The sequence below is a fragment of the Rhinoraja longicauda genome, chromosome 40 (assembly GCF_053455715.1).
Source record: "Rhinoraja longicauda isolate Sanriku21f chromosome 40, sRhiLon1.1, whole genome shotgun sequence".
Taxonomy (NCBI): domain Eukaryota; kingdom Metazoa; phylum Chordata; class Chondrichthyes; order Rajiformes; family Arhynchobatidae; genus Rhinoraja; species Rhinoraja longicauda.
In genome coordinates, this window is record NC_135992.1 from 12,689,060 (window position 1) to 12,707,025 (window position 17,966).

The 17,966-nt window shown below is 52.8% G+C and overlaps 1 protein-coding gene across 1 annotated transcript in view; it reads right to left on the minus strand.

Annotated features, from left to right (window-relative positions):
- LOC144611405 (caspase recruitment domain-containing protein 11-like) overlaps window positions 1-17,409 on the minus strand; it is a 29,058-nt gene extending 11,649 nt beyond the window's left edge. The window contains exons 1-7 of the mRNA XM_078430476.1: window positions 17,343-17,409; window positions 12,261-12,521; window positions 9,035-9,172; window positions 7,148-7,473; window positions 4,167-4,346; window positions 2,559-2,708; window positions 1,238-1,363 (exon numbers count right to left, since the gene is read on the minus strand). Coding sequence (XP_078286602.1) covers window positions 1,238-1,363; window positions 2,559-2,708; window positions 4,167-4,346; window positions 7,148-7,473; window positions 9,035-9,172; window positions 12,261-12,521; window positions 17,343-17,349 — 1,188 coding nt within the window. The 5' untranslated portion in view covers window positions 17,350-17,409. The remainder of the gene's footprint in view (window positions 1-1,237; window positions 1,364-2,558; window positions 2,709-4,166; window positions 4,347-7,147; window positions 7,474-9,034; window positions 9,173-12,260; window positions 12,522-17,342) is intronic.
- Window positions 17,410-17,966: the final 557 nt, after the last annotated feature.

Genomic DNA, 17,966 nt, shown 5'->3' on the forward strand with positions numbered 1-17,966 from the left:
ACGTGAGGGGGGGGCAGAGAGAGGGGTCGGCACGTGAGGGGGGGCAGAGAGAGGGGTCGGCACGTGAGGGGGGGGTCAGAGAGAGGGGTCGGCACGTGAGGGGGGGGGGGGTGGGCGCAGGGTAGAGGCAGAGGGCGGCAGCTCCAGCAAGACCCACCGTCGGTGTACGCTGATCCGCGCGGCGAATACTGGAGGTCGGACGAGACCGCGGTGCCGAGAGAAAACAGCGGGGCCCAGCGTCCAGGGGCCGGAAATAACACGGGGGTCCCAGCGTGCAGGGGCCGGAGATAACAGGGTCTCCCAGCGTGCAGGGGCCGGAGATAACAGGGGGGTCCCAGCATGGAAGGACCGCAGAGATAACAGGGGGTCCCAGCGAGGAGGGGCCGGAGAGAACAGGGGGCCCAGCATGGAGGGGCCGGAGAGAACAGGGGGCCCAGCATGGAGGGGCCGCAGAGAACAGGGGCCCCAGGGTGGAGGGGCCGCAGAGATAACAGGGGGCCCCAGGGTGGAGGAGCCAGAGAGAACAGGGGGCCCCAGGGTGGAGGGGCTGCATAGAACAGTGGGGGGGGGGCAGCATGGAGGGGCAGCAGAGAACAGGGGGGCCCCAGCATGGAGGGGCCGGAGGGAACAGGGGCCCCAGCATGGAGGGGCCGGAGAGAACAGGGGCCCCAGGGTGGAGGAGCCAGAGAGAACAGGAGGGCCCAGCATGGAGGGGCCGGAGAGAACAGGGGGTCCCAGCGTGGAGGGGCCGCAATGAATAGGAGGCCCAGTGTGGAGGGGCTGGAGAGAACAGGAGGCCCAGCTTGGAGGGGCTGGAGAGAACACAAAGAGGGACCAGTATATTCACAAAATGCTGGAGTAACTCAGCACCAGTATAAGTTTGGCCTTCCCCTCTAACACCCCCCTCATCCAGGAAGCTTCTTGGTAAAATGTATTGGAAGGAGCTGCAGGTGTTGGTTTAAATCGAAGGTAGATAGAGGCAAAATGCTGGAGTAACTCAGCGGGACGGGCAGCATCTGTGGAGAGAAGGGAATGGCTGACGTTCCAGGTCGGGTCTGAAGTAGGGTCTCGACCCGGAACGTCGCCCATTCCTTCCCCTCACGGACGCCGCCCGTCCCGCTGAGTTACGCCAGCGTTTTGCGTCCGGCCTCTTGGCGAACCTCCCCAAGGCCTCGGCGCCGGGTCCTGTAACGGGGATGACCGCGGCCGCACGCTCTACGCCGACCCGCGGCCTTACTTGGTCTCGTTCCCTCTCCACCTCTTCCATCTGCCGCAGGAGGGTCTCGATCCGGTAGCCCTGCATCTGGCATTCCTTGGTCAGCAACGTCACCTGGATGCCCAGGTCCTCCTTGTCCCTCAGGTACTGCACCGAGAGAACATTCACCGAATCAGTCGGGCGACGCGGTGGCCCGGCAGTAGAGTTGCCGCCTCCCAGCGCCAGAGACCCCGGTTCGATCCCGACTACGGGCGCTGTCTGTGCAGAATTCGTACGTTCTCCCCGTGACCATGTGGGCTTTCCTCTGGGTTCTCCGGTCGTCGTCCCCTCCCCCCCCCCCTCCCCCCCCACGGGTTTGTAGGTCAATCGCCTTCTGCAAATTGCGCCTAGTTTGTAGGATGGAACTAGTGTTCGGGGTGGTCACACGTCAATGGGCCGAAGGGCCTGTTTCCACACAGTATCACTAACCTAAACAGAAGAGCACGGGGACAGGGCCTTCAGCCAACATTGTCATAGGTTCTAGGAGCAGAATTAGGCCATTCGGCCCATCGTGTCTACTCTGCCATTCAATCACCCTTTCATGAGTGATAGGAGTAGAATGAGGCCATTCGGCCCATCGTGTCTACTCCACCATTCAATCGTGGCTGATCTCTCTCTCTCCCTCCTAACCCCATTCTCCTGCCTTCTCCCCACAACCCCTGACAACGGCACTAACGAAGAATCTATCTATCTCTGCCTTAAAAATACCCACTGGCTTGGCCTCCACAGCCGTCTGTGGCAATGAATTCCACAGATTCACCACCCTCTGACTGAAGAAATTCCTCCTCGTCTCCTTCCTAAAGGAACGTCCTTTAATTCTGAGGCTGCGGCCTCTGCTCCTGGACTCTCCCACTGGTGGAAACATCCTCTCCGGATCCACTCTATCCAGGGCTTTCACTAAAGCAAACGTTTTTAACAAAGCGTTGTGCCATAGATGGGAGTTGGTGCCAGTGTCCAAACCAGGGGTGGCGCGGCGGTAGAGCTGCCGCCTCACAGCGCCAGAGACCCGGGTTCCATCCCGACTACGGGTGCCGTCTGTACGGAGTTTGTACGTCCCCCCCCCCCGTGACCTGCGTGGGTTTTCTCCGAGACCGTCTGTTTCCTCCCACCCTCCAAAGACGTGCAGGCTTGTAGGTTCATCGGCTTGGTGCAAGTGTATAAATGTCCCTTATAAGCATGTGTAGGGTAGTGTTAGTGCGCAGGGATCGCTGGTCGGTGCGGACTCGGTGGGCCGGAGGGAAGAGGGGGCCTATTTCCGCGCTGCACCTCTAAACGAAAGTGAAAGTCAAGGGACTTCAAGAACCTTGTCGCGGATCTCCTCGGCTTGCTGGAGCTCCAGGTTAAGGTGGTGGAACCGTTCCACCAGAGCCTGGCGGTCTTCAAGGGCTTCCCTCCGATCGTGGTCCATGATGTCCAGGAGCGTCTTGTCCGTGCTGGGAAGATTGGTCTTGCTCTGTCAGCGGCAGAAACACGAGAGGGGATTATTGTGTGGGGTTAGTGGAGGAAACAGGCCCTTCAGCCCCACCTGCCCATGCTGGCCAAACCCGCAGCAAGTCAGGCTGTTAAACAACACCGGCCGCAAATAAGCTCTCAACCTCATCTCCTTCCTAAAGGAACGTCCTTTAATTCTGAGGCTGCGCCCTCTGGTCCTGGACTCTCCCACTGGTGGAAACATCCTCTCCACGTCCACTCTATCCAGGGCTTTCACTAAAACAAATGTGGCGCAGCGGTAGAGTTGCCGCCTTACAGCGAATGCAGCTCCGGAGACTCAGGTTCGATCCTGACTACGGGCGCCGTCTGTACGGAGTTTGTACGTTCTCCCCGTGACCTGCGTGGGTTTTCTCTGAAATCTTCGGTTTCCTCCCACACTCCAAAGACGTGCAGGTATATGTAGGTTAATTGGCTGGGCAAATGTAAAAATTGTCCCTGGTGTGTGTAGGATAGTGTTAGTGTGCGGGGATCGCTGGGCGGCGCGGACCCGGTGGGCCGAAGGGCCTGTTTCCGCACTGTATCTCTAAATCTAAAATATGTACCAATGCATTCACACACACACACACACACACAATCTCACTTGCACAGTCACACTAACACACAGTCACACACACACAGTCTCACACAAATACAGTCACACACACGTACATAGTCACACACACAAATACAATTAGACACACATACATACACACATAGTCACACTAACACAGTCACATACACTTACACAGTCACACACACACACAGACATACAGTTAGACACACATACATACACACATAGTCACACTAACACAGTCACATACACGTACAGTCACACACACACACACATACAGTTAGACACACATACATACAGTCACACTAACAGTCACACACACAAATAGTTACACACATACATACACACACAGTTACACTAACACACAGTCACACACACGTACACAGTCACACACAGTCACATACACACACGAATACAGTTAGACACACATACATAATCATAGAGTCACACCTCAACACAGTCACACAATCTCACTTACAGTCACACGCAGTTACACACAGTCTCACACACAGTCACCCACACGCAGTCACACACACACACACACAGTCACCCACACGCAGTCACACACACACACACACACACAGTCTCACACAAATACAGTCAGACACACGTACACCATCACACACACACACAGTCAAATAAATGCAATGTTGTTAATTGCTCCACTGCATGGCTGCACTCGATGGCGAAGATTAACTTTGCCCTTGCACCCTTTCCCCAGCCCCGACTTGCTGATGTGCAGTACCCCCGGTGCGTGATGCATGCCCTGCTGCGCGACTGCACTGGTCCCCTGCTGCGCGACTGCACTGGTGCCCTGCTGCACCTCTGCACTGGTGCCCTGCTGCGCGACTGCGCTGGGACGGGGCTTACCTGCAGGAAGGTCTGCAGCTGGAGAATGGTGGAGCGCAGCTGCTGGTTGTCGAGCTGCAGCTTGCTGACGCTGTGCCTGCTGGGCAGGCTGTCCATGTCCTCCTGCAGCTTGCTGGACACCCTGCGCACCAACTTGCACTCTTCCTGCACCCCCGCCAGCCTCCACTGCATCTGGTCATTCTGCAACACAGCCCAGCAGTCAACACCCACGCATGCCCAGCCCCGCGATCTTGTACACCCACCTCTATGATCTTACACAGAAACACAGACAATAGGTGCAGGAGGAGGCCATTCGGCCCTTCGAGCCAGCACCGCCATTCAATGTGATCATGGCTGATCAACTAAAACCAGTACCCCGTTCCTGCTTTCTCCCCACATCCCTTGATTCCGTTAGCCCTAAGAGCTAAATCCAAGTCTCTCTTGAAAACATCCAGTGAACCGGCCTCCACTGCCTTCTGTGGCAGAGAATCCCACAGATTCACAACTCTCTGAGTGAAAAAGTTTTTCCTCATCTCAGTCCTAAATGGCCTACCCCTTATTCTTAAACTGTGACCCCTGGTTCTGGGCTCCCCCAACATTGGGAACATGTTTCCTGCATCTAGCCTGTCCAATCCCTTAAGAATGTTATGTTTCTACTATATAAGATCCCCTCTCATCCTTCTAAATTCCAGTGAATGCAAGCCCAGTCGACCCATTCTTTCATCATATGTCAGTCCCGCCATCCCGGGAATTAACCTGGTGAACCTACGCTGCACTCCCTCGATAGCAAGAATGTCCTTCCTCAAATTAGGAGACCAAAATTGCACACAATACTCCAGGTGTGGTCTCACCAGGGCCCTGTACAACTGCAGGAGGACCTCCTTGCTCCTAAACTCAAATCCTCTCGCAATGAAGGCCTACGTGCCATGACCTTTCTTCATTGCCTGCTGTACCTGCACGCTTACTGACACCACTATGATTTTGTGCACCTTTATAAGATCACACCTCATCCTGCACTCTGTGGAAGAGAGTCCTAGGTTCCATCGATGTGGATGGAGTACATGGATATGGACGCAGCCCAGACCATCACACAAACCAACCTCCCTTCCACTGATCCATCTGCACCTCACGCTGCCTCGGCAAGGCCAGCAGCATCATCAAGGACCAGTCTCACCCCGGCCACTCCCTCTCCTCCCCTCTCCCATCGGGCAAGAGGTACAGAAGTGTGAAAACACACACCTCCAGATTCAGGGACAGTTTCTTCCCAGCTGTTATCAAGGCAACTGAACCATCCCATCCCACCACAACCAGAGAGCAGTGCTGAACTACTATCTACCTCTTTGGAGATCCTGGGACTATCCTTGATCAGACTTTGCTGGCTTTACCTTGCACTAAACGTTATTCCCATTATCATGTATCTGTACACTGTAAATGGCTCGATTGTAATCGCGTATTGTCTTTCCGCTGACTGGTTAGCACGCAACAAAAGCTTTTCACTGTACCTCGCTCGGTACACGTGACAATAAACTGAACTCAAACTCAAATACAAAACCGTGACCACTAGGTTCAAGAATAACTTCTTCCCAACAACTATCAGGCTCATGAACACAGCACAACACAAACCTCAACAACGAACTACAGACTGATTATGATGGCACTGCCATTAATATGGGCTTATTAATTTATTACATTGTTCATTATTATCATTATTGCCTCTGTGTATTGTGTTCACTGGCCTTTATTCAGATCTAACTAAGAATTTCATTTTGCCGTTGATGACAGTTTAGTTTAAAGTTTAGAGATACAGCACGGAAACAGTCCCTTCGGCCCACCGCGTCCGTGCCGACCGGCGATCCCCGCACGGTGGCGCAGCGGTAGAGTTGCTGCTTTACAGCGAATGCAGCGCCGGAGACTCAGGTTCGATCCTGACTACGGGTGCTGCACTGTAAGGAGTTTGTACGTTCTCCCCGTGACCTGCGTGGGTTTTTTCCGAGATCTTCGGTTTCCTCCCACACTCCAAAGACGTACAGGTATGTAGGTTAATTGGCTGGGTAAAAATGTTATAAAAAAAAAAAAAAATTGTCCCTAGTGGGTGTAGGATAGTGTTAATGTACGGGGATCGCTGGGCGGCGCGGACTTGGTGGGCCGAAAAGGCCTGTTTCCGGCTGTAGATATATGATATGATATGATAACTAGTCACTCTGGACTCGAAGATAGACACAAAATGCTGGAGTAACTCAGCGGGGCAGGCAGCATCTCCGGAGAGAAGGGATGGGTGACGTTTCGGGTCGAGACCCTTCTTCGGACTGAGAGCCAGGGGAGGGGGAGGGGGAGGCACAGAGATAAGGAAGTGCAAGGTGTGAGAACGAGACAAAGAGGGGTGTAGATCGAGGAAAATGTAGAATAGATCATTGTTGGCTGGGAGAAGGTGACAACGAAGCAGGCAGAGATGTTCTCACGCCTTATGTTTCCTTATCTCTGTGCCTCCCTCTCCCCAGACGCTCAGTCTGAAGAAGGCTCTCGATCTGAAACGTCACCCATTCCTTCTCTCCAGAGATGCTGCCTGACCCACTGAGTGACTCCAGCTTTTTGCGTCTACTTTTGGTGTGAACCAGCATCTGCAGTTTCTTGGTAGACACAAAATGCTGGAGTAACTCAGCGGGTCAGGCCGCATCTCTGGAGAGAAGGAATGGGCGACGTTTCAGGTCGAGACCCTTCTTCAGACTGATGTGGGTCATTTCGGGTCAAGACCATTCTACAGACTGAACATGGCCTCGACTGAAGAAGGGTCTCGACCCGAAACGTCACCCATTCCTTCTCTCCCGAGACGCTGCCCGACCCGCTGAGATACTCCAGCATTCTGTGTCTACCTTCGATGTAAACCAGCATCTGCAGTTTTTTTTATTTCCTACACATCTGCAGTTCCTTTACTGCACACTCTGGACTTGGCGTTTAAGGTCACGTCACGGTCCCCCCCTCCCCCCCCCCCCCCCGATTCTCACCTCCAGCTGCAGTTCTCGGTTCCTCGTGGCCACCATGTTCTTCTCCTCGTGGAGCTGCGCGTGCCTCATTGCCAGTAGGTAGCCCTCCTCTCTCACCTTGTTGAGCTGGTCGTTGAAGAGCTGGAACTCCCCCTTCAGCTTGTGGTACCGCTGCTGGGCGCCCTGCAGCTCCTGGTTCTGCCCACTGGCCTGGGCGTTTGCCTCGGCGAGCTCCTGGCACCTGGCCTGGAGCGTGCGGATCTCTGCGTCCCGATCCTTCAACTGCCTCTGCACCTTCAGCGCCTCGCTCATCAAGAACTGCGTCAGACCCTCGTAACCCTCCTCTACTGCCGGGAACAACCGCAAGGGCGTTTAGCACAGTTCAGTTCAGGAAAAAGAAGAAAAGAATGCAGATGCTGGTTTAAATCGAAGGTAGACACAAAATGGCGGCACGGAGGCGCAGCGGTAGAGTTGCTGCACAAAATGGCGGCAAGGTAGAGCTGCTGCCTTACAGTGAATGCGAGACCAGGGGCGCTGTCTGTACGGAGCTTGCACGCTCTCCCCTTTACCTGCGTGGGTTTTCTCCGAGATCTTCGCGTCCCTCCAAAGTCGGGCAGGTTTGTAGGCTAATTGGCTTGGTAAATGTAAAAATTGTCCCTAGTGGGTGTAGGATAGTGTTAATGTGCGGGGATCGCTGGTCGGCGCGGACCCGGTGGGCCGAAAGGGCCTGTTTCCGCGCTGTATCTCTAAACTAAACTAAAATGCTGGAGTAACTCAGCGGGATAGGCAGCATCTCTGGAGAGAAGGAATGGGTGACGTTTTGGGTCGAGACCCTTCTTCAGACTAAATATTTCAACTTCCCCTCCCATTCCCACACTGACCTTTCTGTCCTGGGCCTCCTCCACTGTCAGAGTGCGGCCCCTTTGATGTCTCGTTTTCACACCTTACCCTTCCTTATCTCTGTGTCTCCCTCTCCCCAGACGCTCAGTCTGAAGAAGGGTCTCGACCCGAAACGTCACCCATTCCTTCTCTCCAGAGATGCTGCCTGACCCGTTGAGTTACTCCAGCATTTTGTGTCTACCTTCAGTTTAGTTTAGATTAGTTTAGTTTAGAGATACAGCATGGAAACAGGCCCTTCGGTCCTTCGAGTCCGTGCCGACCAGCGATCCCCGCACACTAACACTATCCTACACACTCGGGACAACTTACAATTTCACCGAAGTCAATTAACCTACAAACCTGCACGTCTTTGGAGTGTGGGAGGAAACCGGAGCACCCGGAGAAAACCCACTCAGGTCACGGGGAGAACGTACAAACTCCGTACAGACAGCACCCGTAGTCAGGATTGAACCCGCGTCTCGGGGGCGCGGTGAGGCAGCAACTCTACTGCTGCGCCACCGTGCCGCACCATTAAGATGTAGTCTGGTGTCATTTTAACAAGTGGTTCACCGTTAGGACTGCCAGGACATAACGCATTTTGGGCTAAATTGGTTTGTCCCATATGGGACCGCCCTTGTCCTGTATTTGGCCTGGGGGGGCGCTGTAGGCCGGACGCTGTAGGCCCGGACGCTGTAGGCCCGGACGCTGTAGGCCCGGACGCTGTAGGCCCGGACGCTGTAGGCCCGGACGCTGTAGGCCCGGACGCTGTAGGCCCAGGCACTGTATGCCCGGACAGTGTAGGTCGGAGGCCCGGGCGCCGCCTGTCGGAGGTTGCATAGCAACCCGCCTCCCGGCCCGGGCGGCCACCATTGGTGGAGCGGGAGCACGTGGCCGCTGGCCGGGTGAGGTCACGCGGGGCGCGGGGCGGTGACGTCACCTTGTCCCGTATTTGGGAGTGAGGAAGTTGGCAACCCTTATTCACCGTACAATGCTGAATCATGAAACGTACTCCAGCAAAGAACTACTCACCAACTAGCACCGAGCAACATCTGGTTGGTTCTTTGCCCGTGATTAACTTGTACAGTTCAGCGTAGTAGAGCTCCAGGCTCTCGAGAAAGGCCTCGTATCCACGCTTACCCCGCGAGCGCAAGATGTCGAGAAGGCGGCCTAAAGAGAGGAGAAAGACATGTTGCGGTCGCAAAGGCCGGGAAGAAGGTGGGAGCCACAGAGCCGAGGGTAGACACCGAATGCTGGAGTGACTCAGTGGGACTGCACCTATTGTCTATTGTCTATCAAAGAAGTTGATGGTGGTTCTGCACTGCTCTCTGGCTGAGGAAGGATGGTTCAGTTGCTTTTAACAGCTGGAAGGAAATGTGGAACTCTGCGCCTGAATCTGGAGGTGTGCCTTTCCACGCTTCTGTACCTCTTGCCCGACGGGAGAGGGGAGAGGAGGGAGCGGCCGGGGTGAGACTGGTCCTTGATGATGCTGCTGGCCTTGCCGAGGCAGCGCGAGGTGTAGATGGAGTCGATGGAAGGGAAGATGGTCTGGGCTGCGTCCACAATTCTTGCAGTCCTGGGTTCCCAGACCGTGCCGTGATACGCCACGACTAAAGTACCGCTGTTAAAGCAGCCACAACAACAGGCCATTCAGCCCATCAATACCCTTCCACCCACAGACCATTGTACTCTCTTGGGGTAACCGTGGAATGTATTTCTTCCAGTCCAGTCAATGCCACGAGAAACAATGTCAATTCATGCTGAACAAACACTTTAGAAATGCTCCAGGAATTCAGGACAATCTAGAAACAAGTTGACACATGTCCGTCCCGGTCCGTATCTCTCTGTTACAATCAATATCGAGACTTTGGAAGGGCTCAAGGGACACACTGCCCCCACACACATGCTCTGACATCCAGTGGAAACGAGGAACTGCAGGTGCTGGTTTGCAAAACAAGACACAGAGTGCTGGAGTAACTCAGGGCGGCACAGCGGTGGAGCTACTGCCTTACCGAGGCAGAGAACCGGGATCCATCCCGACCACGGGTCCCGACCCAAAACGTCACCGATCCATCTTCTCCACAGACGCCGCCTGGCCCCGCTGAGTTGCTCCAGCACTTTCTTGCCTTGTTTTGTGAACCAGCACCTGCAGTTCCATGTTCCTACTGGAGGTCAGAACAAGCTTACTCCAGCACTTTGCATCTCCGTTTGTTCCGACATCCAGTCGAACATCCGAAACTAAACCAACTAAACGGTCCACGCAGCGGTAGAGTTGCTGCCTCACAAGCGCCGGAGACCCGGGTTCCATCCCGACCACGGGCGCTGTCTGTACGGAGTTTGTACGTTCTCCCCGTGACCTGCGTGGGTTTTCTCTGAGATCTCCAGTTTCCCCCCAAACTCCAAAGACGTGCAGGTTTGTAGGTTAATTGGCTTGGTGTGAGTGCAAATTGTCCCTGGTGTGTAAGGAGGATAGTGTTAGCGTGCGGGGATCGCTGGTCGGTGTGGAATCGATGGGCCGAAGGGCCTGTTTCCGCACTGTACCTCTAAACTAATCTAATCAATTGAAGATAGCCACAAAATGCTGGAGTAACTCAGCGGGACAGGCAGCATCTCTGGAGAGAAGGAATGGGTGATGTTTTGGGTCGAGACCCTCCTTCAGACTGAGAGTCGGGAGAGAGGGAGACACAGAGACATGGAAGGGTAAGGTGTGAAAACGAGACATCATAGTGGTTGTAGGTCAAGGAAAATGGCGTTTTAGTTTTCAGTTTAGAGTTCATTTTAATTTTTGGAGATACAGCACAGAAATAGGCCCTTCGGCCCACCAAGTCCGCGCCGACCAGCGATCCCCGCACACGAACACTATCCTACACACACACTGGGGACAATTTACAATTTTACCAAAGCCAATTAACCTACAAACCTGCACGTCTTTGGAGTGTGGGAGGAAACCGGAGTACCCGGAGAAAACCCACGCAGGTCACGGGGAGAACGTGCAAACTCCGTACAGACAGCACCCGTAGTCAGGAGTGAGCATTATCAGCTTGGGGAAGGTGACAACAGATCGGACAAAGATAACATCTTAATCAGGGGGACAGTCAGGCCGGTCGAAGAACTCGGACGCGAGAGGGATGGAGGGAGAGGGGGAACTAGAACGAGGGTGGGGAGGGATGGAGAGAGAGGTTAACAAGGATGGGGAGGGATGGAGAGAGAGAAGGTTAACAAGGGTGGGAGGGATGGAGAGAGAGAAGGTTAACAAGGGTGGGAGGGATGGAGAGAGAGAAGGTTAACAAGGGTGGGAGGGATGGAGAGAGAGAGAGAAAGTTAACGAGGGTGGGAGGGATGGAGTGAGAGGGAAAGTTATCAAGGATGGGAGGGATGGAGAGAGAGAAGGTTAATGAGGATGGGAGGGATGGAGTGAGAGAAGGTTAACGATGGGGGAGGGATGGAGAGAGAGAAAGTTAACGAGGGTGGGGAGGGAAGGAGAGAGAGAAGGTTAACGAGGATGGGGAGTGGAATGGGGAGGGAGAGAAAGTTAACGAGGGTGGGGAGGGAAGGAGAGAGAGACGGTTAATGAGGATGGGAGGGATGGAGAGAGAGAAGGTTAACAAGGGTGGGGAGGGATGGAGAGAGAGACGGTTAACGAGGGTGGGAGTGGAATGGAGAGAGGGAAAGTTATCAAGGATGGGAGGGATGGAGAGAGAGAAGGTTAACGAGGGTGGGAGTGGAATGGAGAGAGAGAAGGTTAACAAGGATGGGAAGGGTTGGAGAGAGAGGATTAATGAGGATGGGGGTGGAATGGAGAGAGAGAAGGTTAACAAGGATAGGAGGAATGGAGATAGAGAAAGTTAACGAGGGTGGGGAGGGTTGGAGAGAGAGGGAAAGTTAACGAGGGTGGGAGGGATGGAGTGAGAGGGAAAGTTAACAAGAATGGATGAAGAGAGAGAAGGTTAACGAGGGTGGGGAGGGATGGAGAGAGAGGGAAATTTAACGAGGATGGGGAGGGATGGAGAGAGAGGGAAAGTTAACAAAGATGGGAGGGATGGAGAGAGAGAAAGTTAACGAGGGTGGGAAGGATGGAGTGAGAGGGAAAGTTAACAAGGATGGGAGTGGAATGGAGAGAGAGAAAGTTAACGAGGATGGGAGTGGAATGGAGAGAGAAAGAAAGTTACGAAGGATGGGGAGGGATGGAGAGAGGAGGTACTTTAACGAGGGTGGGGGGGGGGGGGTGGGGGGAGATGGGGAAGGGGCAGCGACTGACTTGCTCGGGCCCTGCGGGAGGTCAGCATCAACGAGTGCAAGACTTCGTCCTCGTCGTCCTCGTCGATAACCTTGCACTGCCGCAGGTAGGCCGTCAGCTTGCTGGGGTTGATGGACCTGGTCAGCAAGTGCCTCTGGCTCTCCACCGCCTCCCAGGGCCTCTCATCCTCGCCTTCCCCCCCCTCCTCCTCCTCCTCCTCCTCCTCCTGCTGCTCGTCCTCCTCCGGCCTCACCACCGGGCCACTGCCCCCTCGCACTGCGCCTGAAGAGAACAACAACAAATCAGCATGGCGACGTGCACACACAGGGTTCAACGCCAGCCATCAACAGCAGCGCTTTACAACAGAACATCACACAATATCCCTGTGTGGTACCTCAGCTGCACGGAGGCAGAGAGGAGAGCTCTTCAGCGGGTAGTCCACAGAACTCAGAGGACCATCGGAACACAGCTACCAGCCTTGGAGGGCATCTACAACACACGATGCCTCAGAAAAGCCACCAGCATCCACAAAGACTCTTCACACCCCTGCAACAGTCTGTTCGAACTCCTTCCATCGGGCAGACGATACAAGGCCTTCTACGCCCGCACCTCCAGACTCAGGAACAGCTTCATCCCCAGGGCCATAGCTGCTATGAACCGGTCCTGCTGAGCCGGATGGTCACATCGCACAGTGAACCGGCACAGCACTTTATTCTCATATCATCATATCATATACATACAGCCGGAAACAGGCCTTTTCGGCCCTCCAAGTCCGTGCCGCCCAGTGATCCCCGTACATTAACACTATCCTACACCCACTAGGGACAATTTTTACATTTACCCAGCCAATTAACCTACATACCTGTACGTCTTTGGAGTGTGGGAGGAAACCGAAGATCTCGGAGTAAACCCACGCAGGTCACGGGGAGAACGTACAAACTCCTTACAGTGCAGCACCCGTAGTCAGGATCGAACCTGAGTCTCCGGCGCTGCATTCGCTGTAAAGCAGCAACTCTACAGCTGCGCTACCGTGCCGCCCATTCTGTTTAAAAACTGTTTCTAATCCGTTTCATTGGGTTGTTTAAATTAATACTGACTAGCTAATGAATTTATTGCATCGTATGGGAGGCGCATTCCCAATCTCGTTGTACCCCTGTACAATGACAATAAAGATATATTGTATTGTATTGAAGAATCCAAACAGACCAAGTACCTTGCCATCAAAGGGAGGCACGGTAGCGCAGCGGTAGAGTTGCTGCTTTACAGCGAATGCAGCGCCGGAGACTCAGGTTCGATCCTGACTACGGGTGCTGCACTGTAAGGAGTTTGTACGTTCTCCCCGTGACCTGCGTGGGTTTTCTCCGAGATCTTCGGTTTCCTCCCACACTCCAAAGACGTACAGGTATGTAGGTTAATTGGCTGGGTAAATGTAAAAATTGTCCCTAGTGGGTGCAGGATAGTGTTAATGTGCGGGGATCGCTGGGCGGCACGGACTTGGTGGGCCGAAAAGGCCTGTTTCCGGTTGTATATATATGATATGATATGATAAATTACAGAACGATCTACGTTGGAGTGGTCAGGTGTCCTACATTTTCTGAGACGCAACTTTTATCATTGTTCAACTTCTATCAAGGAGAAGCTATACTTCACCCTTGTTAGACCACATTTGGACTACGTAGTTGCAGCATGGGACCCATACACAAATAAAAACATTTCTTCCATCGAACGTGCCCAAAGACAAGCAGCTGGTTTTGTTACAAATATCAATGAGAGAGAGAAATGAGGGTCACCCAACTTCTAAATTCATTGGTGGTGGAACACTCTCCAGGACAGACGTAAAGCCCAGCGTTTGACCTGTCTTTACAAAATGTTAAATGGTCAGCTCGACATAGATTACCACATCTACACCAAACCCAAACCTACCAGGAGAAGACGAGGGCATTCGATTCAATTTGAGATACCAGCTATCAATAGACAATAGATAATAGGTGCAGGAGGAGGCCATTCGGCCCTTCGAGCCAGCACCGCCATTCAATGTGATCATGGCTGATCATTCTCAATCAGTACCCCGTTCCTGCCTTTTCCCCATACCCCCTGACTCCGCTATCCTTAAGAACTCTATCTAGCTCTCTCTTGAATGCATTCAGAGAATTGGCCTCCACTGCCTTCTGAGGCAGAGAGTTCCACAGATTCACAACTCTCTGACTGAAAAAGGTTTTTCCTCATCTCCGTTCTAAATGGCCTACCCCTTATTCTTAAACTGTGGCCCCTTGTTCTGGACTCCCGCAACATTGGGAACATGTTTCCTGTCTCTAACGTGTCCAACCCCTTAATAATCTTATACGTTTCGATAAGATCCCCTCTCATCCTTCTAAATCCCAGTGCATACAAGCCTAGTCGCTCCAGTCTTTCAACATATGACAGTCCCGCCATTCCGGGAATTAACCTAGTAAACCTACGCTGCACGCCCTCAACAGCAAGAATATCCTTCCTCAAATTTGGAGATCAAGACAAATGTGTGTAGAACAATTAATTCTTCCCTTGCACAAGTAAAGCATGGAATAGTCTTCACCCTACTATCGTTACTCAACCAGACACAACTAAATTTAAGGCAGCTCTTCTTTTCCAAGAAGCCCTTCTTGCTCAAGTCCACACTCCGCCACCTCCAGTTTAAATTCCATTTGGAATATTTTGGAGGACCAAGAACCACAAACCAATCACAAGGCCTGAGCTGCTGGGAGATTTAGCTCTTGGGGCTAACAAAATCAAGGGGTATATCCAGAACCAGGGGTCACAGTTTAAGAATCCAGAACCAGGGGTCACAGTTTAAGAATCCAGAACCAGGGGTCACAGTTTAAGAATCCAGAACCAGGGGTCACAGTTTAAGAATAAGGGGTCGGCCATTTAGGACTGAGAAGAGGAAAAGCTTTTTCACCCAGAGAGTTGTGAATCTGTGGAATTCTCTGCCACAGAAGGCAGTGGAGGCCGATTCACTGGATGTTTTCAAGAGAGAGTTAGATTTAGCTCTTAGGGCTAACGGAATCAAGGGATAAGGGGAGAAAGCAGGAACGGGGTACTGATTTTAGATGATCAGCCATTTTGTATGTTTCTACAACCCTACCTCAGCAACGATGTACTGTATATGTTGGACTACATTGTTGTTTTGCATTAGATTGTACTAGATAGTTCAGCTTGCACTCTTACGGTCTAGTTACCTGGAATAACAGGTAATTTATTTCATTATTGTGTCAGTGTAGATCTAGGTGTAGTATTGTGGCATTAATGTACCTCCAAATCTGCAGCAAGTTAGAATTTCATTGTTCTGTTTCATTTGGCAAACGCACTTGACATGGCTTGGCTCTTGAAAGCTTACAACCCAACAGCACGAATATTGATTTCTCTAATACCAAGTAAACCCTAACATCCCCTCTCTCCCCATCCCTCACCCACCCTAGGACTATAGAAACATAGAAACATAGGTGCAGGAGAAGGCTATTTGGCCCTTCGAGCCAGCACCGCCATTCATTGTGATCATGGCTGATCATCCACAATCAGTAACCCGTGCCTGCCTTCTCCCCATATCCCTTGATTCCACTAGCCCCTGGAGCTCAATCTAACTCTCTTTTAGATTCATCCAGTGAATTGGCCTCCACTGCCCTCTGTGGCAGAGAATTCCACAAATTCACAACTCTCTGGGTGAAAACGTTTCTTCTCACCTCATTTTTAAATAGCCTCCCCTTTAGTCTTAGACTGTGTGTCCCCTGGTTCTGGACTCCCCCAACATTGGGAACATTTTTTTCCTGCATCTAGCTTGTCTAGTCCTTTTATAATTTTATACGTCTCTATAAGATCCCCTCTCATCCTTCTAAACTCCAGTGAATACAAGCCCAGTCTTTCCAATCTTTCCTCATATGACAGTCCCTCCATCCCAGGGATTAACCTCGTGAACCTACGCTGCACTGCCTCAATAGCAAGGACGTCCTTCCTCAAATTAGGAGACAAATTATGTGACGCTTCGGGTCGAGACCCTTCTTCAGACTGAGATATGAATGTTGATTTCCTGAGATGCTGCCTGACCTGCTGAGTTACTCCAGCATTTTGCGAATAAATACCTTCGATTTGTACCAGCATCTGCAGTTATTTTCTTATATCTCTAACTTCAAGTAACCCTGGCATGCCCATCCCCTCCCCCACCCAAGTCGCACCAGCTTCTCGTTCTCACCCAGCAAACCGCTAACAATGGCTTGCTTCCTTTATCATCGTTGCTTTTTTACACATCTTTCATTCATTGTTTTTTATCTCTCCACATCACCGTCTATATCTCTCGTTTCCCTTTTCGCTAACTAGCCTAAAGAAGGGTCTCGACCCCAAACGTCCCCCCCCCCCCCCCCCCCCTTTCCCGCTCTCCTGAGATGCTGCCTGTCCCGCTGAGCTACACCAGTTTGTTTGTGTCTGTGTACATAATTGCAGTCAGGTCGTTCACTGTGCACAGACACAGGTCCAAGGGAATAACGTTCAGTGCAACAGTGCAAGTCCAGTAAAATCTCATTTAAAATAATCAAAGGGTAACTAGAGGTAGTTGAGGCAGGTGCTAGCACAACATTGACACACGGTATTTGGTGGATAGGACAGTTTTAGAGGCAGTTGGGCAGGTGGGACGAGTGTAGATGGGACATGTTGGTCGGCGTGGTCAAGTTGGGCCGAGGGGCCTGTTTCCACACTGTGTGACTCTGTGCTCTCCATGAAACTGAGTGGCCTATTTCTGTGCTGTTTGACTCTGTGACTCTACCTGCCCGAGCTCTAAGCTGGCCCCCCGTCTTTCAGAAGGAATTTCAAGCCCGCAGGTGAAACAACAAAGTAAACGCCTTTTAGACACAAAAAGGTGGAGTAACTCAGCGGGACAGGCAGCATCTCTGGAGAGAAGGAATGGGAGACGTTTCGGGGCGAGACCCTTCTTCAGACGCGACCCGAAACATCACCCATTCCTTCTCTCCAAAGATGCTGTCTGACCTACTGAGTTACTCCAACGATTTGAGTCTCTCTTCGGTTTAAGCCAGCATCTGCAGTTCCTTCCTACACAGTAAAAACGTTTCAGCGGCTTACCTTCCATGGGTGAGATCAGCTACCGGCGGAGATTGTTGCCCTGGCTCTTGTGGGGAACGGAGCAAGGGGACAAAGCAGTCGGGGTGTGTGTGCAGTCTGCAGCCAGCGTGGTGGGTGGGTGGGTGGGTCAGGTGGAAAGGACACACTCCCTGTTTGCTCAGCCGTACTAGCAAGCGTGCCTGGACAGGGGGGCTGCCAATCCACGAGGTGCTGCCATCTGATTACAGCACTCAGCTATGCGCTTCGGTATGTGCAGCCGGGCTGTGACTCACACAATCCCTGCCCCTGGCCCACTGACACAGGGCAAGGTACACACACTCCCTGCCCCTGGCTCACTGACACAGGGCAAGGTACACACACACTCCCTGCCCCTGGCCCACTGACACAGGGCAAGGTACACACACTCCCTGCCCCTGGCTCACTGACACAGGGCAAGGTACACACACTCCCTGCCCCTGGCCCACTGACACAGGGCAAGGTACACACACTCCCTGCCCCTCTGACACAAGGCAAGGTACACACATACACACACACACTCATACACACCCTGCCCCTGGCCCACTGACACAGGGCAAGGTACACACACACTCATACACACTCCCTGCCCCTGGCTCACTGACACAA